The 25,557-nt window shown below is 42.4% G+C and overlaps 1 protein-coding gene across 1 annotated transcript in view; it reads right to left on the minus strand.

The window, feature by feature from the left end:
* LOC139386226 (voltage-gated potassium channel subunit beta-1-like) overlaps positions 1-25,557 on the minus strand; it is a 174,745-nt gene that overhangs the window by 66,028 nt on the left and 83,160 nt on the right. The window contains exon 3 of the mRNA XM_071131707.1: positions 15,204-15,241. Within this exon, the coding sequence (XP_070987808.1) occupies positions 15,204-15,241 (38 nt within the window). The remainder of the gene's footprint in view (positions 1-15,203; positions 15,242-25,557) is intronic.

Raw genomic sequence — 25,557 nt, forward strand, 5'->3', positions numbered from 1 at the left:
TTGTCACGTTCGTTATAAGGATCGGACCAAGGCGCAGCGTGGTATGCGTACATTCTTATTTATTTAAAGAATGAACACTGAACAAACTAACAAAATAACAAAACGAACCGTGAAGCTATACAAACGAGTGCTGACAAGCAACTACACATAAACAAGATCCCACAAACACCAAAGGGAAATGGCAACCTAAATATGATCCCCAATCAGAGACAACGATAAACAGCTGCCTCTGATTGGGAACCATATCAGGCCACCATCAACATACAAATCACCTAGACCTACAAAAACCCTAGACATACACAAAACCCTAGACAATTCAAAAACTAGCGTACCCACCCTAGTCACACCCTGACCTAACCAAAACATAATGAAAACAGAGATATCTCAGGTCAGGGCGTGACACATATCCAATACCAGGTGTATCAAACTCAGTCGTTATAGCAAGCAGGGAGCAGGATTTGAACCCTCAACATTCTAGCCCGAAGTCCAGCACGCTATCGACTGTGCCCAAATGTATTAATTGGGGTTGGGACCGATTGTGGCTAAAAACACTTTATCAATTTGAATCTTTAACGTGGAAAGGGGGAAAAGTATTATTATTAGTTTTTCACAAGCATAGCAGATAGATACAAATGATGTGTGACATTGTGGTTAAAAGAAAAAAATTTAGCCAATCATGCAAATGATTCCTATTAGCAGGACAACGGGCTTTTTAAAGACCGGCTACTGTTGTGAAAATCCCTCAACTTGCAATGTAGTTGATGCTTAAGTGTTACATTTCTAACTCAAAACAGCATTTGTTCATTAACATCTTTATGCTTTGTTAATTAATCTTCTTGATCTTCTTCCTTTCTTTTGTAGCAATTTTGAGCAAATTGCTCAAGGGAAGCGGTTGATTCGTCTGTGAAGATGACGTTATTGAATGTCTCGCCAGCTTTGTGTCACGTTCGTCGTATGAAGGAGACCAAGGTGCAGAGTGGTATGCGTACATTCTCTTTATTAAAAGAATGAACACCGAACAAAATAACAGAATAACAAACGAAACGTGAAGCTATAAAATATAGTGCTGACAGGCACTACACATAGACAAGATCCCACACCAGAAAGTGGGGAAAAAGGCCTGCCTAGACATGATCCCCAATCAGAGACAACGATAAACAGCTATCTCTGATTGGGAACCATATCAGGCCAACATAGACATACAAAAACTCTAGACATACAAAAAACCCTAGACATACAGAAACCTAGAGTACCCACCATAGTCACACCCTGACCTAAACAAAATATATAGAAAACAGTGTTACAAGTGTTACATTTCTAACTAAAAACAGCAGTACAGTATTTCTTCGTCAACATCTTTATGCTTTTGTTAATAAAATAAAGTAATGTAAAAAAAAAGAACATTCAAATGCAGATGTTTATATTTCACTTAATCTCAATTTGGATATTGGTTAGACAAGAATTCAAAAATTAGGGTGCAGAAATGTAATGCTCTTAGTGTAACCTTTATTTAACTAGGCAAGTTAGTTATGAACAAATTCCTATTTACAAGGACAGCCTACTCCTTTCTCGTAAATAGCCCAGTACTATACTGCCGACCGTCATTTTCCGTTCCAGCAAGTACCAGTCAAAAGTTTGGACACACCTACTCATTTCAGGATTTTTTGGGATTTTTACTATTTTCTACATTGTAGAATAATAGTGAAGACATCACAACTCTGAAATAAAGAACAAATTCCTATTTACAAGGACAACCTACTCCTTTCTCCACAATGGGGATTTGAACCCTGGTCTCCCACGTGCCCGCATTCTGTGGTACAGACATGGCCTGCTCTCCATTATGTAAGGAATTAGGTACTTTCCCATGTTTACTACAGTATGCATTGTATACTGCACAGTAGCCTAATAAACAAATAAACACATTTTGTTAATAGAATAATGATTAAAAAATACTCTTTCAAAATGCAGCGCGTATTTTCCATTCCATCCTAACGGAAACCAAGAGGGTTTCGTTTTTCATGGAATAGAAACACCTTAATATTATTCCAATTAATTCAGCAAGTACCAATCAAAAGCTTGGACACACCTACTCATTCAAGGAATTCTCTTTATTTTTTACTATTTTCTAAATTGTAGAATAATAGTGAAGACATCACAACTATGAAATAACACCAGTCCCCCCGCGTGCCCTGCATTCTGTAGTACAGACAAGGCCTGCTCTCCATTATGTAAGGAATTAGGCATTTTCCAATGTTTACTACAGTATGTATTGTATACTGCACAGTAGCCTAATAAACAAATAAACACATTTTGTTAATAAAATAATGATAAAAAATACTCTTTCAGAATGCAAATGTTGATTTAGTTTTGGATCCATAACAAATTACTATGGGTATAAATGTCACTGATTTACAGAAATATTGCAACAAAGTTGTCTAATGAAGGCAAACAATTTAGAATCCTCCAATCCTGTAGCCTACTCCCGACCGTCATGTTGTACATCGCCATATTTTCCATACCATCCTAACCTAACGGAATTCATTTTTTGTTTTTCTATGAATAGAAGCACCATAATATTAATTAAATTAATTAAGCCAAATTTCTTAAAATCAATCCCATATACTATGTTATTACGAAAAAGGTTTTAAATTCTCTGGTAATGCCAATACGGAATACTATCAAACGCTTCTCAAACAGGCTCTCTGGTGGTCAAACTAGCAATACCTTGCAGTAACAAAAAAAATGTCTGAGAATTAAATGATGTGCCACAGAATGCTGCAGCAGCACGCAGGGTGTGCCGCAGTATGACGCCACTGTAGTGCCTGCCACGGTAGTTACAAACAGCGCAGGAATGAAATCATCAACATGTATTGATCACATCTTTACTAATGCTGCAGACATTTTCTTTAAAGCAGTATTCAAATCCATTGGATGTTGTGATCACAATAGAGTAGCCATACTAGATAAACCAAAGTTCCAGAGGCTGGGCCTACTATAATTTCTAAGAGGTCATACAATACGTTTGTAGCGATTCAGATGTTGTTGATGTAAAGAATATTTGTTGGTCCGTGGTGCGTAATGAAGAGAACTTTCATGAAATTGATTATCTCACTAATAAGCAGATACCCATTAAGAAAATGACTGTAAAAACTGAAAAATCCCTGTGGATTGATGAGGAATTAAAAAATTGTATGGTTGAAAGGGATGAGGAAAAATTAATAGGAAATAGGTCTGGCTGCACAACCGATTAGCAAACGTACTGCAAAAGGATAAATCATGTGACTAAACTGAATAAAAAGAAGAAGACCATCATTCTATTCTCCTGATGTCTGCTTAAAAGCAAGAACTGAAGCAGGAAGTATCAGTGACTTGCTCAATAAGGAAGTGGTCAGATGACGCAGACGCTGCACTGCAGGACTGTTTTGCTTGCAGAGACTGGAATATATTCCCGGGATTAATCAAATGACATTGAGGAGTATACCACCTCAGTCATCGGCTTCATAAATAAGTGCATCGACGACGTCGCCCCCAGGGTGACCGTACGTACATAATCCCAACCAGAAGCCATAGGTTACAGGCAACATCCATATCGAGCTAAAGGCTAGAGCTGCCACTTTCAAGGAACGGGACTCTAATCTGGACGCTTATAAGAAGTCCTGAACCTGAAGTCCTGAACCATCAAACAAGCAAAGCATAAATACAGGATGAATCCTACTACACCGGCTCTGACGCTCTGACGCCCGAGTCTGTAATACCTGCATGTTTCAAGCAGACCACCATAGTCCCTGTGTCCATGGAAATGAAGGTAACCTGCCTAAATGATTACCACCCGTAACACTCACGTCGGCTTAGTCCCCTCCTGTACTCCCTGTTCACCCACAACTGCATGGACAATACAACTCCAACACCATCATTAAGTTTGCTGATGACACAACAATGGTAAGCCTGATCACTGACCACGATGAGATAGCCTATAGGGAAGAGGTCAGAGACCTGACCATGTGGTACCAGGACAACAAACTCTCCCTCAATGTGAGCAAGACAAAGGAACTGATCGTGGACTACAGGAAAAGGCGGGCCGAACAGGCCCCCATTAACATCGACGGGTCTGTAGTGGAGTGGGTCGAGAGCTTCAAGTTCCTTGGTTTCCACATCTTCAACAAACTATTATGGTCCAAACACATCAAGACAGATGTGAAGAGGGCACGACAACACTGAAAGTAAAGGGGCTGAATAATTTTGCACAAACAATTTTTCAGTTTTTGATTTGTTAAAAAAGTTTGAAATATCCAATAAATGTCGTTCCACTTCATGATTGTGTCCCACTTGTTGTTGATTCTTCACAAAAAAATACAGTTTTATATCTTTATGTTTGAAGCCTGAAATGTAGCAAAAGGTCGCAAAGCTCAAGGGGGCCGAATACTTTCGCGAGGCACTGTATATACCATATACTAGGCGCTGTCAGAGGAAAGCCCAAAAAATGGTCGAAGACTCCAGCCACCCAAGTCATAGACTGTTCTCTCTACTACCGCACGGCAAACGGTATCAGAGCGCCAAGTCTAGGACCAAAAGGCTCCTTAACAGCTTCTACCATAAGACTGCTGATCAATTAATCAAATGGCCACCGGATTATTTACATTGACTCTTCTTGAACTGCACGGTTGGTTAATGGCTTGTAAGTATTTCACAGTAAGGTCTACACTTGTTGTATTCGGCGCAATAAAGTTTGATTTGATTTGATTTGAGAGAGAGAGAGAGAGAGAGAGAGAGAGAGAGAGACAGAGAGCCAGAGAGAAAGTGAGAGAGAGATAGAGAGAGACAAAGAGAGAGACAGAGAGAGAAAGACAATCTTTATTGTTTTGAAACTTCTGTATGTGTAATGTTTACTGTTAATTTTTATTGTTTATTTCACTTTTGTATATTATCTACCTCACTTGCTTTGGCAATGTTAACACGTTTCCCATGCCAATAAAGCCCCTTGAATTGAAAGAGAGAGAGAGAGATACAGAGAGAAAGTGAGAGAGAGATAGAGAGAGACAAAGAGAGAGAGAGAAAAAGAGAGAGAGAGAAAGAGAGAGAGGCAGAGAGAGATAGAAAGTGAGGGAGACAGAGTGACAAAGAGAGAGAGAGAGAAAGAGAAAGAAAGAGACAGAGAGAAAGTGAGAGAGACAGAGAAAGAAAAAGAGAGAGAGAGGGAGAGGGTCAGATGATGTAATTGGAGAAATACAACAGCCTTCTTAATCACTTTGATAACTGTCATCTCGCTCCCTCTCCCTCTTTCTTGAACTGCACTGTTGGTTAAGGGCTTGTAAGTAAGCATTTCACGGTAAGGTGATACATGTTGTATTTGGCGCATGTGACAAATTAAGTTTGATTTGATTTGAATGAAATTAAACAACATTTTGGGCAAACGACAAACTCGGCTCCATCATTTGTTGAATCTGATGGCTCAGTAATCACAAAACCCACTTATATTGCTACTAGATAACTACTTTAATCATTTTTTAATTGGCAAGATTAGCAAAATAAGGCATGATATGCCAGCAACAAATGCTGACACTACACATCCAAGTATATCTGACCAAATTATGAAATACATAGTAATAAAACAATATATATTGTTGTCTAGCAACAATGGCAAGCCACCAGGGTCTGACAACTTGGATGGAAAATTAGGATAATAACGGACAATATTGCCACTCCTGTTTGGCATATTTTCAATTTAAGCCTACTAGAAAGTTAAATAAAGTTTAGGCAATTGGTTTTAAAATCAAATCACCACCAAAAGTCACTGACTATCTATGGAGTCATATAACTATAGCTACTGTGGACACATTTGTCAAACTGAAACAAGGAAACAAGTACATGAAGAATGCAACAAAATGTCAATTTCACAGGTACACTGAGTGTTAGTACTACTGCAGAGTGTGAAGTTGCATCGATGTGCGAGAGAGTGGAAAACACCATGAGAGGGAGAGGGAGGAGAGGGAGGAGAGAGCGAGAGAACGAGAGCAAGAGAGAGCAAGAGATAGAGCAAGAGATAGAGCAAGAGAGAGAGAGCGAGAGAGAGAGCAAGAGAGAGAGAGAGAGAGAGAGAGAGAGAGAGCAAGAGAGAAAGAGAGAGCAAGAGATAGCGAGAGAGTGAGAGAGAGAGAGCGCAGGAGAGAGCAAGAGAGAAAGAGAGAGAGAAAGAGAGACAGAGAGAGCAAGCGAGAACAAAAGAGGAGCAAAAGAACAGGAGAGGAGAGGTCCAGGCTTGTAGGGCAGCAAAAGTAATTCCGCTACCTAAGAATAATAAAGACCCCTTTACTGGCTCAAATAGCCAACCGATCAACCTGTTACCAACCCTTAGTAAACCTTTGGGAATACATAGTAATATGTATGGTGTTTGACCAGCTATTTTACAGTAAACAAATTGACAACAGACTTTCAGCATGCTCATAGGGAAGGACACTCAACAAGGACAGCACTAACACAAACGTCTGTTAATAAAAAGATTGTGGGGGCTGTTTTGTTATACTTCAGTGCGGCTTTTGACATTATCGATCACAGTCTACTGATGGAAACACGTACAGTGCCGTGCGAAAGTATTCGGCCCCCTTGAACTTTGCGACCTTTTGCCACATTTCAGGCTTCAAACATAAACATATAAAACTGTATTTTTTTGTGAAGAATCAACAACAAGTGGGACACAATCATGAAGTGGAACAACATTTATTGGATATTTCAAACTTTTTTAACAAATCAAAAACTGAAAAATTGGGCGTGCAAAATTATTCAGCCCCTTTACTTTCAGTGCAGCAAACTCTCTCCAGAAGTTCAGTGAGGATCTCTGAATGATCCAATGTTGACCTAAATGACTAATGATGATAAATACAATCCACCTGTGTGTAATCAAGTCTCCGTATAAATGCACCTGCACTGTGAAAGTCTCAGAGGTCCGTTAAAAGCGCAGAGAGCATCATGAAGAACAAGGAACACACCAGGCAGGTCCGAGATACTGTTGTGAAGAAGTTTAAAGCCGGATTTGGATACAAAAAGATTTCCCAAGCTTTAAACATCCCAAGGAGCACTGTGCAAGCGATAATATTGAAATGGAAGGAGTATCAGACCACGGCAAATCTACCAAGACCTGGCCGTCCCTCTAAACTTTCAGCTCATACAAGGAGAAGACTGATCAGAGATGCAGCCAAGAGGCCCATGATCACTCTGGATGAACTGCAGAGATCTACAGCTGAGGTGGGAGACTCTGTCCATAGGATAACAATCAGTCGTATATTGCACAAATCTGGCCTTTATGGAAGAGTGGCAAGAAGAAAGCCATTTCTTAAAGATATCCATAAAAAGTGTTGTTTAAAGTTTGCCACAAGCCACCTGGGAGACACACCAAACATGTGGAAGAAGGTGCTCTGGTCAGATGAAACCAAAATTGAACTTTTTGGCAACAATGCAAAACGTTATGTTTGGCGTAAAAGCAACACAGCTGAACACACCATCCCCACTGTCAAACATGGTGGTGGCAGCATCATGGTTTGGGCCTGCTTTTCTTCAGCAGGGACAGGGAAGATGGTTAAAATTGATGGAAAGATGGATGGAGCCAAATACAGGACCATTCTGGAAGAAAACCTGATGGAGTCTGCAAAAGACCTGAGACTGGAACGGAGATTTGTCTTCCAACAAGACAATGATCCAAAACATAAAGAGAAATCTACAATGGAATGGTTCAAAAATAAACATATCCAGGTGTTAGAATGGCCAAGTCAAAGTCCAGACCTGAATCCAATCGAGAATCTGTGGAAAGAACTGAAAACTGCTGTTCACAAATGCTCTCCATCCAACCTCACTGAGCTCGAGCTGTTTTGCAAGGAGGAATGGGAAAAAATGTCAGTCTCTCGATGTGCAAAACTGATACAGACATACCCCAAGCGACTTAAAGCTGTAATCGCAGCAAAAGGTGGTGCTACAAAGTATTAAAACCTCTTACTTCTACCCCCTCCTTTTTCGAAAATTCTGTTAAAAATCGCGCAACTTTTCAGCGTCCTGCTACTCATGCCAGGAATATAGTATATGCATATGATTAGTATGTGTGGATAGAAAACACTCTGAAGTTTATAAAACTGGTTAAATCACGGCTGTGACTATAACAGATCGTGTGTTTCATTGAAAAACGCAAGAAAAACTGCTCTCTGAAAGCTAAAAATAATTTCCATAAGTCACTTCCACCAGTTGTTAAAAGAGAACAGAATTTAATGGCGATCTGCCTGAAATTCATACAAATTCCGCACGATGGCGCCATTGTCCTCATTTTCAATTGAATTAATTGTTGGAAAATCCATCTATCTGACCTCCAGTTTCCCAGTCTTCACCCGGATGCAGTTGAGGAAGATATTAGAAGCCATTGTTTTTGCAAGTGAAGACCTATTGAAAAGACATCGCCCTGTAATCATTTTGATAGATTATAAACGTTTACTAATACCTAAAGTTGGATTACAAAAGGATTTCGAAGTGTTTTGTGAAAGTTTATCGTCAACTTTTTTAATTTTAAAAAAATACGCAGCGTTTAAAAACGATGATTTTTTCTGAATGACACAGCTCCCATACAAAGCTATTTTGGGTATATATGGACCGATTTAAACGAAAAAAAGACCCAATAGTGATGTTTATGGGGCATATAGGAGTGCCAAGAAAGAAGCTCGTCAAAGGTAATGAATGTTTTATATTTTATTTCTGCGTTTTGGGTAGCGCCGGCTACCGCAAAATCTGTTGTTTACGTGTCGTGCTGGCATTTTGGGGGGTGCATGCTATCAGATAATAGCTTCTCATGCTTTCGCCGAAAAGCATTTTAAAAATCTGACTTGCTGGCTAGGTTCACAACGAGTGTAGCTTTAATTCAATACCCTGCTTGTGAATTTTGATCAAAGATTGAGTTGTAACGAGTACATTTAGCATTTAGCGTAGCGCATTTGCATTTCCAGGGGCATACTTGAGACGTCTGCGTCTCAAGTATGCTCAAGATTAACTTAAGGGGGCTGTATAAAATTTGCACGCCCAATTTTTCAGTTTTTGATTTGTTAAAAAAGTTTGAAATATCCAATAAATGTCGTTCCACTTCATGATTGTGTCCCACTTGTTGTTGATTCTTCACAAAAAATACAGTTTTATATCTTTATGTTTGAAGCCTGAAATGTGGCAAAAAGTCGCAAAGTTCAAGGGGGCCGAATACTTTCGCAAGGCACTGTATGTGTTATGGCTTTACACCCCCTGCTATATTGTGGATAAAGAATGCTTTTTCTAACAGAACACAGCGGGTGTTTTTTCATGGAAGCCTATCCAGCAAAATCCAGGTGGAATCAGGAATTCCCCACGGTAGCTGTCTAGGCCCCTTACTTTTTTCAATCTTTACTGACGACATGCCACTGGATTTGGGTAAAGCCAGTTTGTCTATGTAAGCGGATGACTCAACACTATACACGTCAGCTATTTATTTGTCACATACACATGGTTAGCAGATGTTAATGCGAGTGTAGCGAAATGCATGTGCTTCTAGTTCCGATAATGCAGTAAAAACCAACGAGTAATCTAACCTAACAATTCCAAAACTACTACCTTATACACACAAGTGTAAAGGGATAAAGAATATGCACATAAAGATATATGAATGAGTGATGGTACAGAACGGCATAGGCAAGATGCAGTAGATGGTATCGAGTACAGTATATACATATGAGATGAGTAATGTAGGGTATGTAAACAAAGTGGCATAGTTTAAAGTGGCTAGTGATACATGTATTACATAAAGATGCAGTAGATGATAGAGTACAGTATATACATATACATATGAGATTAATAATGTAGGGCATGTAAACATTATATTAAGTAGCATTGTTTAAAGTGGCTAGAGATATATTTTACATCAATTCCCATTATTAAAGTGGCTGGAGTTGAGTCAGTGTGTTGGCAGCAGCCACTCAATGTTAGTGGTGGCTGTTTAACAGTCTGATGGCCTTGAGATAGAAGCTGTTTTTCAGTCTCTCGGTCCCAGCTTTGATGCACCTGTACTGACCTCGCCTTCTGGATGATAGTGGGGTGAACAGGCAGTGGCTCGGGTGGTTGTTGTCCTTGATGATCTTTATGGCCTTCCTGTGACATCGGGTGGTGTAGGTGTCCTGGAGGGCAGGTAGTTTGCCCCCGGTGATGCGTTGTGCAGACCTCACTACCCTCTGGAGAGCCTTACGGTTGTGGGCGGAGCAGTTTCCGTACCAGGCGGTGATACAGCCCGCCAGGATGCTCTCGATTGTGCATCTGTAGAAGTTTGTGAGTGTTTTTGGTGACAAGCCGAATTTCTTCAGCCTCCTGAGGTTGAAGAGGCGCTGCTGCGCCTTCTTCACGATGCTGTCTGTGTGGGTGGACCAATTAAGTTTGTCTGTGATGTGTACGCCGAGGAACTTAAAACTTACTACCCTCTCCACTACTGTCCCATCGATGTGGATAGGGGGTTGCTCCCTCTGCTGTTTCCTGAAGTCCACAATCATCTCCTTAGTTTTGTTGACGTTGAGTGCGAGGTTATTTTCCTGACACCACACTCCGAGGGCCCTCACCTCCTCCCTGTAGGCCGTCTCGTCGCTGTTGGTAATCAAGCCTACCACTGTTGTGTCGTCCGCAAACTTGATGATTGAGTTGGAGGCGTGCGTGGCCACGCAGTCGTGGGTGAACAGGGAGTACAGGAGAGGGCTCAGACTTAACAAAGAGCTGCTGTTAGTTTCAGAATTGGTGGCAAGAAATAAGTTAGTCCTAAATATTTCAAAAAACTTAAAGCATTGCATTTGGGACAAATCATTCACTAAACCCTAAACCTCAACTAAATCTTGTAATAAGTAATGTGGAAATTAAGCAAGTAGAGGTGATTAAGCTACTTTGAGTAACCATGGATTGAAAACTGTCATGGTCAAAACATATTAATACAACAGTAGCTAAGATGGGGAGAAGTCTGTCCATAATAAAGCCCTGCTCTGCCTTCTTAATAACAGCACTATCAACAAGGCGGACTTTACAGGCCCTAGTTTTTTCACACCTGGACGACTGTTCATGTAGTCAGACAATGCGCAGAGTGCAGTCGAGGCCAAAAGTTCTGAGAATGACACAAATATTAATTTCCACAAAGTTTGCTGCTTCAATGTCTTTAGATATTTTTGTCAGATGTTACTATGGAATAGTGAAGTATAATTACAAGCATTTCATAAGTGTCAAAGGCTTTTATTGACAATTACATGAAGTTGATGCAAAGAGTCAATATTTGCAATGTTGACCCTTCTTTTTCAAGACCTCTGCAATCCGCTCTGGCATGCTGCCAATTAACTTCTGGGCCACATCCTGACTGATGGCAGCCCATTCTTGCATAATCAATGCTTGGAGTTTGTCAGAATTTGTGGGTTTTTGTTCATCCACCCGCCTTTTGAGGATTGACCACAAGTTCTCAATGGGATTAAGGCCTGAGGAGTTTCCTGGCCATGGACCCAAAATATCAATGTTTTGTTCCTCAAGCCACTTAGTTATCACTTTGTCCTTATGGCAAGGTGCTCCATCATACTGGAAAAGGCATTGTTCATCACCAAACTGTTCCTGGATGGTTGAGAGAAGTTGCTCTCAGAAGATGTGTTGGAACCATTCTTTATTCATGGCTGTGGTCTTAGGCAAAATTGTGAGTGAGCCCACTCCCTTGGCTGAGAAGCAACCCCACACATGATTGGTCTCAGGATGCTTTACTGTTGGGATGACACAGGATTGATGGTAGCGCTCACCTTGTCTTCTCCGGACAAGCTTTTTTCCGGATGCCCCAAACAATCGGAAAGGGGATACATCAGAGAAAATGACTTTACCCAGCCCTCAGCAGTCCAATCCCTGTACCATTTGCAGAATATCAGTCTGTCCCTGATGTTTTTCCTGGAGAGAAGTGGCCTCTTTGCTGCCCTTCTTGACACCAGGCCATCCTCCAAAAGTCTTCGCCTCACTGTGCGTGCAGATGCACTCACACCTGCCTGCTGCCATTCCCGATCAAGCTCTGTACTGGTGGTGCCCCGATCCTGCAGCTGAATCAACTTTAGTGCTTGTTGGAATTTCTTGGGCACCCTGAAGCCTTCTTCACAACAATTGAACCACTCTCCTTGAAATTCTTGATGATCCGAAAAATGGTTGCACTCTTTCTGGCAGCAAAATTCTTGCCTGTGAAGCCCTTTTTGTGCAATGCAATGATGACGGCACATGTTTCCTTGCAGGTAACCATGCTTGACAGAGGAAGAACAATGATTCCAAGCACCACCCTCCCTTGGAAGCTTCCAGTCTGTTATTCGAACTCAATCAACATGACAGAGTGATCTCCAGCCTTGTCCTCATCAACACTCACACCTGTGTTAACGAGAGAATCACTGACATGATGCCAGCTGGTCCTTTTGTGGCAGGGCTGAAATGCAGTGGAAATGTTTTTTGGGGATTCAGTTCATTTGCATGGCAAAGAGGGACTTTACAATAAATTGCAATTTATCTGATCACTCTTCATAACACTCTGGAGTATATGCAATTTGTCATCATTCAAACTGAGACAGCAGACTTTGTGAAAATTAATATTCGTGTCATTCTCAAAACTTTTGGTCACAACAGTACTACTAGAGCCATGACTACATGGAACTCTATTCCACATCAAGTACCTCATGCAAACAGTAAAATTCAATTAAGAATCCAGATAAAAATACGCCTTAGGGAACAGTGGGGGCTGTGAAGCCATAGGCACAGACACATGCATACACACACACAATAACAGACGCATTATACACACATGTGTAGTGGGGCGGCAGGTAGTTTAGTGGTCAGAGCTTTGGGCCAGTAACCGAAAGGTTGGTGGATCGAATCCCCGAGCTGACATGGTAAAAATCTGTCGTTATGCCCCTGAACAAGACAGTTAACCCACTGTTCTTAGGCCGTCATTGTAAATAAGAATTTGTTCTTAACTAACTTGCCTAGTTAAAAATTCAAATGTACCCATAGATTTTGTGTGGTAGAGGTGTAAGAGCCCGAGGGCTAACTTAATGTGTTGTGAAATATTTTGCGAATGTTGTGTAATGTTGATTTTTTTTTTTTACAACTGCCTACATTTTGCTTTACCCCAGGAAGAGTAGCTGCTTCTTTGGCAGGAACTAATGGGGATCCATAATAAACCCCAGGAAGAGTAGCTGCTGCTTTGGCAGGAACTAATGGGGATCCATAATAAACCCCAGGAAGAGTAGCTGCTCCTTTGGCAGGAACTAATGGGGATCCATAATAAACCCCAGGAAGAGGAACTGCTCCTTTGGCAGGAACTAATGGGGATCCATAATAAACCCCAGGAAGAGTAGCTGCTCCTTTGGCAGGAACTAATGGGGATCCATAATAAACCCCAGGAAGAGTAGCTGCTCCTTTGGCAGGAACTAATGGGGATCCATAATAAACCCCAGGAAGAGTAGCTGGTCCTTTGGCAGGATCTAATGGGGATCCATAATAAACCCCAGGAAGAGTAGCTGCTCCTTTGGCAGGAACTAATGGGGATCCATAATAAACCCCAGGAAGAGTAGCTGCTCCTTTGGCAGGAACTAATGGGGATCCATAATAAACCCCAGGAAGAGTAGCTGCTCCTTTGGCAGGAACTAATGGGGATCCATAATAAACACCAGGAAGAGTAGCTGCTCCTTTGGCAGGATCTAATGGGGATCCATAATAAACCCCAGGAAGAGTAGCTGCTCCTTTGGCAGGAACTAATGGGGATCCATAATAAACCCCAGGAAGAGTAGCTGCTCCTTTGGCAGGAAAAAATGGGGATCCATAATAAACCCCAGGAAGAGTAGCTGCTCCTTTGGCAGGAAAAAATGGGGATCCATAATAAACCCCAGGAAGAGTAGCTGCTGCTTTGGCAGGAACTAATGGGGATCCATAATAAACCCCAGGAAGAGTAGCTGCTCCTTTGGCAGGAACTAATGGGGATCCATAATAAACCCCAGGAAGAGTAGCTGCTCCTTTGGCAGGAACTAATGGGGATCCATAATAAACCCCAGGAAGAGGAACTGCTCCTTTGGCAGGAACTAATGGGGATCCATAATAAACCCCAGGAAGAGTAGCTGCTCCTTTGGCAGGAACTAATGGGGATCCATAATAAACCCCAGGAAGAGAAGCTGCTCCTTTGGCAGGAACTAATGGGGATCCATAATAAACCCCAGGAAGAGTAGCTGCTCCTTTGGCAGGAACTAATGGGGATCCATAATAAATACACATACTAATGTAGGGCCATGTAGGGTGTTCTAGCAAGGATCTATTTATACAACCTTCAACTTCCCACAGAGACATTGTTTTCTCTGTCCCTGTGTCTCTCTCTCTGTCACTATCTATCTGTCCCTGTGTGTCTCTCTGTCGCTATCTATCTGTCCCTGTGCGTCTCTCTCTGTCCCTGTGTGTCTCTCTCTGTCGCTATCTATCTATCTATCTATCTATCTATCTATCTATCTATCTATCTATCTATCTATCTATCTTTCGGTGTCCTGTGTGAATTTAAGTGTCCTCTGTCTAATTCTCTCTTTCTCTCTTTCTTTCTCTCTCTCGGAGGACCTGAGCCCTAGGACCATGCCTCAGGACTACCTGACATGATGACTCCTTGCTGTCCCCAGTCCACCTGGCCGTGCTGCTGCTCCAGTTTCAACTATTCTGCCTTATTATTATTTGACCATGCTGGTCATTTATGAACATTTGAACATCTTGGCCATGTTCTGTTATAATCTCCACCCGGCACAGCCAGAAGAGGACTGGCCACCCCACATAGCCTGGTTCCGCTCTAGGTTTCTTCCTAGGTTTTGGCCTTTCTAGGGAGTTTTTCCTAGCCACCGTGCTCCGTCCCTGTGTCTCTCTCTTGGTCCCTGAGTCTCTCTCTCTGTCCTTGTGTCTCTCTCTCTGTGCCGTAGCTAAGGGGACTACATTAGGCAGACCGCAGGGCAGGCTGGCCCTACCACACATCTAAAGTGGCACGCAGAGATTTTACAGCGAGTACACTCTGAAACACATAACTAACTTTGTGTCTGCTGAAGATAAGAGTAGATGTAGAGCAGTAGAAACCAGAGGTTAAAGACTGTATCCATTTCCTGTCTCCATGAAACCAACTAGAAAAAAATATTAGGAAATGATGGTCTTACCTCGTCTGTAATCTGACCACCAAACGTTACCCAGGTACCTGAAACAGAGACAGAGGTAGCTGTTAGAGGTTGTAGCATCACAGTATCGGGGAAACTGTGATTCCTGCATGTACATCACTGCCCAGTCCTTGACATAGGTAGGAGCTCAATACTGCTCCAGATCCTGTTCCTCTTATCGAATATTAGCTCAAAAGTATTGATGAGTACCGGCACATCAATAGAAACAGTACCGGGCACCTATTTCAGTCCAACACTTTACATGCCATTGGCAGAGTCCCAGACGTTGTGTTGACAGTTACTAAACGCATGTTAAAGGCTGGGACTGGGATGTCAGAGGGAGTAATTCCTACAGGCCTTTCCTCTGAGGCAACAGCACTGAGCCCAGACAGAATAAGCTGTCGGTACAAATCTGCCCTGTCAGGAGAACAGCATGCAAGTCTGTGTGTGTGTGTGTCTGCGTGTGTGTGTGTGTGTGTGTGTGTGTGTGTGTGTGTGTATGTGTGTGTGGGTATGTATGTCTCTGTGTGTGTGTGTGTGTGTGTGTGTGTGTGTGTGTGTGTGTGTGTGTGTGTGTGTGTGTGTGTGTGTGTGTCTGTGTGTGTGTGTATACATGCATGCAATCCCATACTCATGACAGCCCTCTAAATACCAAAGACAGGTCAGACAGAAGGCTAACTCATGAACCTGTAAAGACGTTTTATCACACTCCTAACCTGAGGTATGGATGTACAGTTGCAATGGACAGGGGTAATATTTAGGGGTTTTAGACACAGTGGTAGTAGTTGGGGTCGGGTGGTATCCAGATGATAATTTCTTCATACCATTCCTGCACCATACAGGGGAATATTTCAATATACCCAGTATATTGGTATGTCGCCCAGGCCTAGTAATAGGAACACCTTAAAACACCAACAGGGAGAAGGAGGAGCAGCACTGCCAAATTCAACAATGAAACTATTGCTGCTAACTTGAGTGGAGGAAAGTATTACAGAGTGGAGAAAATAGGTATTAACAGAGTGGAGAATATAGGTACTAACAGAGTGGAGAATATAGAGGAGAAGATAGGTATTAACAGAGTGGAGAATATAGTGGAGAATATAGGTACTAACAGAGTGGAGAATATAGTGGAGAAGATAGGTATTAACAGAGTGGAGAATATAGGAATTAACAGAGTGGAGAATATAGTGGAAAATATAGGTACTAACAGAGTGGAGAATATAGTGGAGAAGATAGGTATTAACAGAGTGGAGAATATAGGTATTAACAGAGTGGAGAATATAATGGAGAAAATAGGTATTAACAGAGTGGAGAAAATAGTGGAGAATATAGGTATTAACAGAGTGGAGAATATAGGTATTAACAGAGTGGAGAATATAGTGGAGAATATAGGTATTAACAGAGTGGAGAATATAATGGAGAAAATAGGTATTAACAGAGTGGAGAAAATAGTGGAGAATATAGGTATTAACAGAGTGGAGAATATAGTGGAGAATATAGGTATTAACAGAGTGGAGAAACAGATATTACAGAGTGGAGAATATAGGTATTAACAGAGTGGAGAATATAGTGGAGAAAATAGGTATTAACAGAGTGGAGAATATAGTGGAGAAAGTAGGTATTAACAGAGTGGAGAAAATAGTGGAGAAGATAGGTACTATCAGAGTGGAGAATATAGTGGAGAATATAGGTATTAACAGAGTGGAGAAAATAGTGGAGAATAAAGGTATTAACAGAGTGGAGAATATAGTGGAGAAAATAGGTATTAACAGAGTGGAGAATATAGTGGAGAAAGTAGGTATTAACAGAGTGGAGAAAATAGTGGAGAATATAGGTATTAACAGAGTGGAGAATATAGGTATTAACAGAGTGGAGAATATAGTGGAGAATATAGGTATTAACAGAGTGGAGAAAACAGATATTACAGAGTGGAGAATATAGGTATTAACAGAGTGGAGAATATAGTGGAGAAAATAGGTATTAACAGAGGGGAGAATATAGTGGAGAAAGTAGGTATTAACAGAGTGGAGAAAATAGTGGAGAATATAGGTATTAACAGAGTAGAGAATATAGGTATTAACAGAGGGGAGAATATAGTGGAGAATATAGGTATTAACAGAGTGGAGAAAACAGATATTACAGAGTGGAGACTATTGGTATTAACAGAGTGGAGAATATAGTGGAGAATATAGGTATTAACAGAGTGGAGAAAACAGATATTACAGAGTGGAGAATATAGGTATTAACAGAGTGGAGAATATAGTGGAGAAAATAGGTCTTAACAGAGTGGAGAATATAGTGGAGAAAGTAGGTATTAACAGAGTGGAGAAAATAGTGGAGAAGATAGGTACTTTCAGAGTGGAGAATATAGTGGAGAATATAGGTATTAACAGAGTGGAGAAAATAGTGGAGAATAAAGGTATTAACAGAGTGGAGAATATAGTGGAGAAAATAGGTATTAACAGAGTGGAGAATATAGTGGAGAAAGTAGGTATTAACAGAGTGGAGAAAATAGTGGAGAATATAGGTATTAACAGAGTGGAGAATATAGGTATTAACAGAGTGGAGAATATAGTGGAGAATATAGGTATTAACAGAGTGGAGAAAACAGATATTACAGAGTGGAGAATATAGGTATTAACAGAGTGGAGAATATAGTGGAGAAAATAGGTATTAACAGAGGGGAGAATATAGTGGAGAAAGTAGGTATTAACAGAGTGGAGAATATAGTGGAGAATATAGGTATTAACAGAGTGGAGAACATAGGTATTAACAGAGTGAAGAATATAGTGGAGAAAATAGTGGAGAATAAAGGTATTAACAGAGTAGAGAATATAGGTATTAACAGAGTGGAGAAAAAAGTGGAGAAAATAGGTATTACAGAGTGGAGGATATAGGTATTAACAGAGTGGAGAAAATAGTGAAAAAAATAGGTATTACAGAGTGGAGAAAATAGATATTACAGAGTGGAGAAAATAGGTATTACAGAGTGGAGAATATAGGTATTAACAGAGTGGAGAAAATAGATAATACAGAGTGGAGAATATAGGTCCTAACAGAGTGGAGAATATAGATATTTCAGAGTGGAGAATATAGATATTCCAGAGTGGAGAAAAGTAGATATTACAGAGTTGTAATACTTACCAGAATAGAAAGAGGAGTGGGAGGCCCCGGTGCACAATTGAGCAAGAGGACAAGTACATTAGAGTATCTAGTTTGAGAAACAGACGCCTCACAAGTCCTCAACTGGAAGCTTCATGAAATAGTACCCGCAAAACACCAGTCTCAACGTCAACAGTGCAGAGGTGATTCCGGGATGCTGGTCTTCTAGGCAGAGTTCCTCTGTCCAGTGTTCTTTTGCCCATCTTAATCTTTTATTTTTAATGGCCAGTCTGAGATATGGCTTTTTCTTTGCAACTCTGCCTAGAAGCCCATCATCCCGGAGTCGCCTCTTCACTGTTGACGTTGAGACTGGTGTTTTGCTGGTACTATTTCATGAAGCTTCCAGTTGAGGACTTGTGAGGCATCTGTTTCTCAAACTAGACACTCTAATGTACTTGTCCTCTTGCTCAATTGTGCACCGGGGCATCCCACTCCTCTTTCTACTCTGGTTAAAGCCAGTTTGCGCTGTTCTGTGAAGGGAGTAGTACCTAGTGTTGTATGTGACTTTCAGTTTCTTGGCAATTTCACGCATTGGAATAGCCTTCATTTCTCAGAACAAGAATAGACTGACGAGGTTCGGAAGAAAGTGCATTGTTTCTGGCCATTTTGAGCCTGTAATGGAACCCACAAATGCTGATGCTCCAGATACTCAACTAGTCTAAAGAAGGACAGTTTTATTGCTTCTTCAATCAGAAAAACAGTTTCTAGCTGTGCTAACATACAGTAATTGCAAAAGGGTTTTATAATAATCAAATAGCCTTTTAAAATGATAAACTTGGATTAACTAACACAACGTGCCATTGGAACACAGGAGTGATGGTTACTGATAATGTGCCTCTGTACGCCTATGTAGACATCCCATTAAAAATCAGCCGTTTCCAGCTACAATCATAATTTACAACATGAACAATGTCTACACAGTATTTCTGATTTTTTTTTTTTTTCAAAAACAGGGACATTTCTAAGTGACACAAAAAGTGATTGTTTTTTTGATCAAGAAAAATAATGAATTTGAGGTGGATATTTTGGGTCTTTGCCGATCGCAGAGAAGGGGACAGGACAACAACTCTTACAATTCCAACTATTGAATCCTGCAAGATACTGTTCTTAACTATATTACCGATGTTTTTGCCGAAGTGTAGATGCAGAAATAAATACAGAATGTGCCCAGCGGTACTGAAGTGTATCGGTCCATTAATACAGGACTAATAAAGGCCATTTTTTTTTTGTTAATGTATTTTTCTTTGGGGGGCTGTGTGTTAGATCCTCCTCACTAGAGGTCAGAGGGAACAGATAAGCACTAGCCACACGCACACTACAACACACAATTGAAAAATAGAATAGACGAGGGCCATGGCGATTGCGATGACTAAGCTTTTTTCCAGGATGTCTGCTTCCATCATTTACCAGAGACGCAGCCCTGTCCTGTCCCACTGCCCCCTCCAACTGTCTGCTCTGAGAACCAGCCCTGCCCTGTCCCACTGCCCACCTCCACCTGTCTGCTCAGACAACCGGCCCTGTCCTGTCTCACTGCCCCCTCCACCTGTCTGCTCTGAGAACCAGCCCTGCCCTGTCCCACTGCTCACCTCCACCTGTCTGCTCTGAGAACCAGCCCTGTCCTGTCCCACTGCCCCCTCCACCTGTCTGCTCTGAGAACCAGCCCTGTCCTGTCCCACTGCCCACCTCCACCTGTCTGCTCTCAGACCTCATCCCAGTCCTGTCCCACTGCCCACCTCCACCTGTCTGCTCTGAGACCTCATCCCTGTCCTGTCCTACTGCCCCCTCCACCTGTCTGCTCTGAGACCTCATCCCTGTCCTGTCCTACTGCCCCCTCCACCTGTCTGCTCTGAGACCTCATCCCTGTCCTGTCCTACTGCCCCCTCCACCTGTCTGCTCTGAGACCTCATCCCTGTCCTGTCCTACTGCCCCCTCCACCTGTCTGCTCTGAGACCTCATCCCTGTCCTGTCCTACTGCCCCCTCCACCTGTCTGCTCTGAGAACCAGCCCTGTCCTGTCCTACTGCCCCCTCCACCTGTCTGCTCTGAGAACCAGCCCTGTCCTGTCCTGTCCTACTGCCCCCTCTACCTGTCTGCTCTGAGACCTCATCCCAGTCCTGTCTGCTCTGAGAACCAGCCCTGTCCTGTCCTACTGCCCACCTCCACCTGTCTGCTCTGAGAACCAGCCCTGTCCTGTCCCACTGCCCACCTCCACCTGTCTGCTCTGAGAACCAGCCCTGCCCTGTCCCACTGCTCACCTCCACCAGTCTGCTCTGAGAACCAGCCCTGTCCTGTCCCACTGCCCCCCTCCACCTTTCTGATCTGAGAACCAGCCCTGCCCTGTCCCACTGCTCACCTCCACCTGTCTGCTCTGAGAACCAGCCCAGTCCCGCTAACTAACACAAACACACTCTGTTCCCTTTTAATACAAGTAGAAACATTCCATTACACTGTCCCTTCTTCCCCCGTCTACAGACCAGCTACACTACAGCTGTATGGTATGTATGATTGACCGTCCCAAACTCTGATAACCCCTCCTCCAGCTGGCACCAGGGAGACACAGGAGACACAGCTGACACCAGGGAGACACAGGAGACACAGCTGACACCAGAGAGACACAGGAGACACAGCTGACACCAGGGAGACACAGGAAACACAGCTGACACCAGGGAGACACAGGAGACACAGGAGACACAGCTGACACCAGGGAGACACAAAAGACACAGCTGACACCAGGGGGACACAGAAGACACAGCTGACACCAGGGAGACACAGGAGACACAGCGGACACCAGGGAGACACAGCTGACACCAGGGAGACACAGGAGACACAGCGGACACCAGGGAGACACAGCTGACACCAGGGAGACACAGGAGACACAGCTGACACCAGGGAGATACAGGAGACACAACTGACACCAGGGAGACACAGGAGACACAGGAGACACAGGAGACACAGCTGACACCAGGGAGACACAGGAGACACAGCTGACGCCAGGGAGACACAGGAGACACAGCTGACACCAGGGAGATACATAAAACACAGCTGACACCAGGGAGACACAGGAGACACAGCTGACACCAGGGAGACACAGGAGACACAGCTGACGCCAGGGAGACACAGGAGACACAGCTGACACCAGGGAGATACAGGAAGCACAACTGACATCAGGGAGACACAGGAGACAGAGGAGACACAGCTGACACTGGAAACACAGCTGACACTAGGGAGACACAGGAGACACAGGAGATACCGGAGACACAGGAGACACAGGAGACACAGCTGACACCAGGGAGACACAGGAGACACAGGAGACACAGAAGACACAGGAGACACAGGAAACACAGCTGACACCAGGGAGACACAGGAGACACAGCTGACACCAGGGAGACACAGGAGACACAGGAGACACAGCTGACACCAGGGAGACACAGGAGACACAGGAGACACAGCTGACACCAGGGAGACACAGGAGACACAGGAGAGAGGATGGGAGTTGATCTAAAAATACCAGGCCAGAAAGTGTTGATGGATCAGTTTACACTGATCAATTTCTCCCTCACTTCTGTTGCCTGTTTTACTAGCCAAGTAGCATGAGGAAAAACACACACACACACACACACACACACACACACACACACACACACACACACACACACACACACACACACACACACACACACACACACACTTTGTGTCCTCCCTCTCAGCCAATTAGCAATGGAGAAAGCCAGAACCGCAGTGAGGTACTTATCGACCGTCCCGCAGAACAACCGTAAATCGACTGGATGTCTAAACGCTAACCGGTTCGGTAATTGTACATTTACGACGGGGCAGTTCATTCTTAGCAGGGATTTCTCATATTGATTCGTTCAATCTATCAAAACACTGTATCAGCGGAATTCAGGACTGCAGTGTACTGTACCGAGAGCAGAGATTGGCCATGAATCAAAACACCATTTCATTTTCTCTTCTTTATTGAACAAGAATAGTCCACTTATTTAATGTATATCTGACATAAAAGTGCCAGAGTTGGCGAATTAGCTCATTTTTGTCTGTTTTTCTTCTGGGAAGACTAAGCACCGCCTACCTGAAGAGTAGTCTGCAGTTCACAGCATGCATCCAATATACAACCAATCACCAAGCCCTTAGCTGACAACTACACAATGTAACCCACAGAGCTACCAAACGTCCTACACAGTGAAGCTCTTCAGAATGTACCCTTCTATAGTTCATTCATTGTCAGTGTGTAGACTCTAGTGAATGTGTCAGTGTGTAGACTCTAGTGAATGTGTCAGTGTGTAGACTAGTGAATGTGTCAGTGTGTAGACTAGTGAATGTGTCATTGTGTAGACTCTAGTGAATGTGTCAGTGTGTAGACTCTGGTGAATGTGAATGTGTCAGTGTGTAGACTCTAGTGAATGTGTCAGTGTGTAGACTCTAGTGAATGTCTGTGTGTAGACTCTAGTGAATGTGTCAGTGTGTAGACTCTAGTGAATGTGTCAGTGTGTAGACTCTAGTGAATGTGTCAGTGTATAGACTCTAGTGAATGTGTCAGTGTGTAGACTCTAGTGAATGCGAATGTGTCAGTGTGTAGACTCTATTGAATGTGAATGTGTCAGTGTGTAGACTCTAGTGAATGTGTCAGTGTGTAGACTCTAGTGAATGTCTGTGTGTAGACTCTAGTGAATGTGTCAGTGTGTAGACTCTAGTGAATGTGTCAGTGTGTAGACTCTAGTGAATGTGTCAGTGTGTAGACTCTAGTGAATGTGTCAGTGTGTAGACTCTAGTGAATGTGTCAGTGTATAGACTCTAGTGAATGTGTCAGTGTGTAGACTCTAGTGAATGTGTCAGTGTGTAGACTCTAGTGAATGTGTCAGTGTGTAGACTCTAGTGAATGTGTCAGTGTATAGACTCTAGTGAATGTGTCTGTGTGTAGACTCTAGTGAATGTGTCAGTGTGAAGACTCTAGTGAATGTGTCAGTGTATAGACTCTAGTGAATGTGTCAGTGTGTAGACTCTAGTGAATGTGTCAGTGTGTAGACTCTAGTGAATATGTCAGTGTGTAGACTCTAGTGAATGTGTCAGTGTGTAGACTAGTGAATGTGTCAGTGTGTAGACTAGTGAATGTGTCAGTGTGTAGACTAGTGAATGTGTCAGTGTGTAGACTCTAGTGAATGTGTCAGTGTGTAGACTCTAGTGAATGTGTCAATGTGTAGACTCTAGGGAATGTGTCAGTGTGTAGACTAGTGAATGTGTCAGTGTGTAGACTCTGGTGAATGTGAATGTGTCAGTGTGTAGACTCTAGTGAATGTGTCAGTGTGTAGACTCTAGTGAATGTCTGTGTGTAGACTCTAGTGAATGTGTCAGTGTGTAGACTCTAGTGAATGTGTCAGTGTATAGACTCTAGTGAATGTGTCAGTGTGTAGACTGTAGTGAATGTGTCAGTGTGTAGACTCTAGTGAATGTGTCAGTGTGTTGACTCTAGTGAATGTGTCAGTGTGTAGACTCTAGTGAATGTGTCAGTGTATAGACTCTAGTGAATGTGTCAATGTGTAGACTCTAGGGAATGTGTCAGTGTGTAGACTCTAGTGAATGTGTCAGTGTGTAGACTAGTGAATGTGTCAATGTGTAGACTCTAGGGAATGTGTCAGTGTGTAGACTCTAGTGAATGTGTCAGTGTGTAGACTCTGGTGAATGTGAATGTGTCAGTGTGTAGACTCTAGTGAATGTGTCAGTGTGTAGACTCTAGTGAATGTCTGTGTGTAGACTCTAGTGAATGTGTCAGTGTGTAGACTCTAGTGAATGTGTCAGTGTGTAGACTCTAGTGAATGTGTCAGTGTATAGACTCTAGTGAATGTGTCAGTGTGTAGACTGTAGTGAATGTGTCAGTGTGTAGACTCTAGTGAATGTGTCAGTGTGTAGACTCTAGTGAATGTGTCAGTGTGTAGACTCTAGTGAATGTGTCAGTGTATAGACTCTAGTGAATGTGTCAGTGTGTAGACTCTAGTGAATGTGAATGTGTCAGTGTGTAGACTCTATTGAATGTGAATGTGTCAGTGTGTAGACTCTAGTGAATGTGTCAGTGTGTAGACTCTAGTGAATGTCTGTGTGTAGACTCTAGTGAATCTGTCAGTGTGTAGACTCTAGTGAATGTGTCAGTGTGTAGACTCTAGTGAATGTGTCAGTGTGTAGATTCTAGTGAATCTGTCAGTGTGTAGACTCTAGTGAATGTGTCAGTGTATAGACTCTAGTGAATATGTCAGTGTGTAGACTCTAGTGAATGTGTCAGTGTGTAGACTCTAGTGAATGTGTCAGTGTGTAGACTCTAGTGAATGTGTCAGTGTATAGACTCTAGTGAATGTGTCTGTGTGTAGACTCTAGTGAATGTGTCAATGTGTAGACTCTAGGGAATGTGTCAGTGTGTAGACTCTAGTGAATGTGAATGTGTCAGTGTGTAGACTCTATTGAATGTGAATGTGTCAGTGTGTAGACTCTAGTGAATGTGTCAGTGTGTAGACTCTAGTGAATGTGTCAGTGTATAGACTCTAGTGAATGTGTCAGTGTGTAGACTCTAGTGAATGTGTCAGTGTCAAGACTCTAGTGAATGTGTCAGTGTATAAACTCTAGTGAATGTGTCAGTGTGTAGACTCTAGTGAATGTGTCAGTGTGTAGACTCTAGTGAATGTGTCAGTGTGTAGACTAGTGAATGTGTCAGTGTGTAGACTCTAGTGAATGTGTCAGTGTGTAGACTGTAGTGAATGTGTCAGTGTGTAGACTCTAGTGAATGTGGCAGTGTATAGACTCTAGTGAATGTGTCAGTGTATAGACTCTAGTGAATGTGAATGTGTTTAGACTCTATAGCCCAGTTCCAGGCCAAGGCATTCTTAGTAGAGGACCCAAAGGCTCTTATGTCTCCTCTCTATGTCTCTCTCTCCCTCTTTATATCCTCACTACAGTTGTAGGGACTAGTTAGTAGAGACAAGAAGGTCAATGAGTTTGAGTGTAAATAGTTTGACTGTGATTGGATTTTAGTGATAATAGTATGACTGTGTGTGGGTTTTAGTGTAAATAGTTTGACTGTGTGTGGATTTTAGTGTAAATATTATGACTGTGTGTGGGTTTTAGTGGAAATATTATGACTGATTGTGGATTTTAGTGTAAATATTATGACTGTGTGTGTGTTTTAGTGTAAATAG

The sequence above is a fragment of the Oncorhynchus clarkii genome, chromosome 27 (assembly GCF_045791955.1).
Source record: "Oncorhynchus clarkii lewisi isolate Uvic-CL-2024 chromosome 27, UVic_Ocla_1.0, whole genome shotgun sequence".
Classification (NCBI taxonomy): domain Eukaryota; kingdom Metazoa; phylum Chordata; class Actinopteri; order Salmoniformes; family Salmonidae; genus Oncorhynchus; species Oncorhynchus clarkii.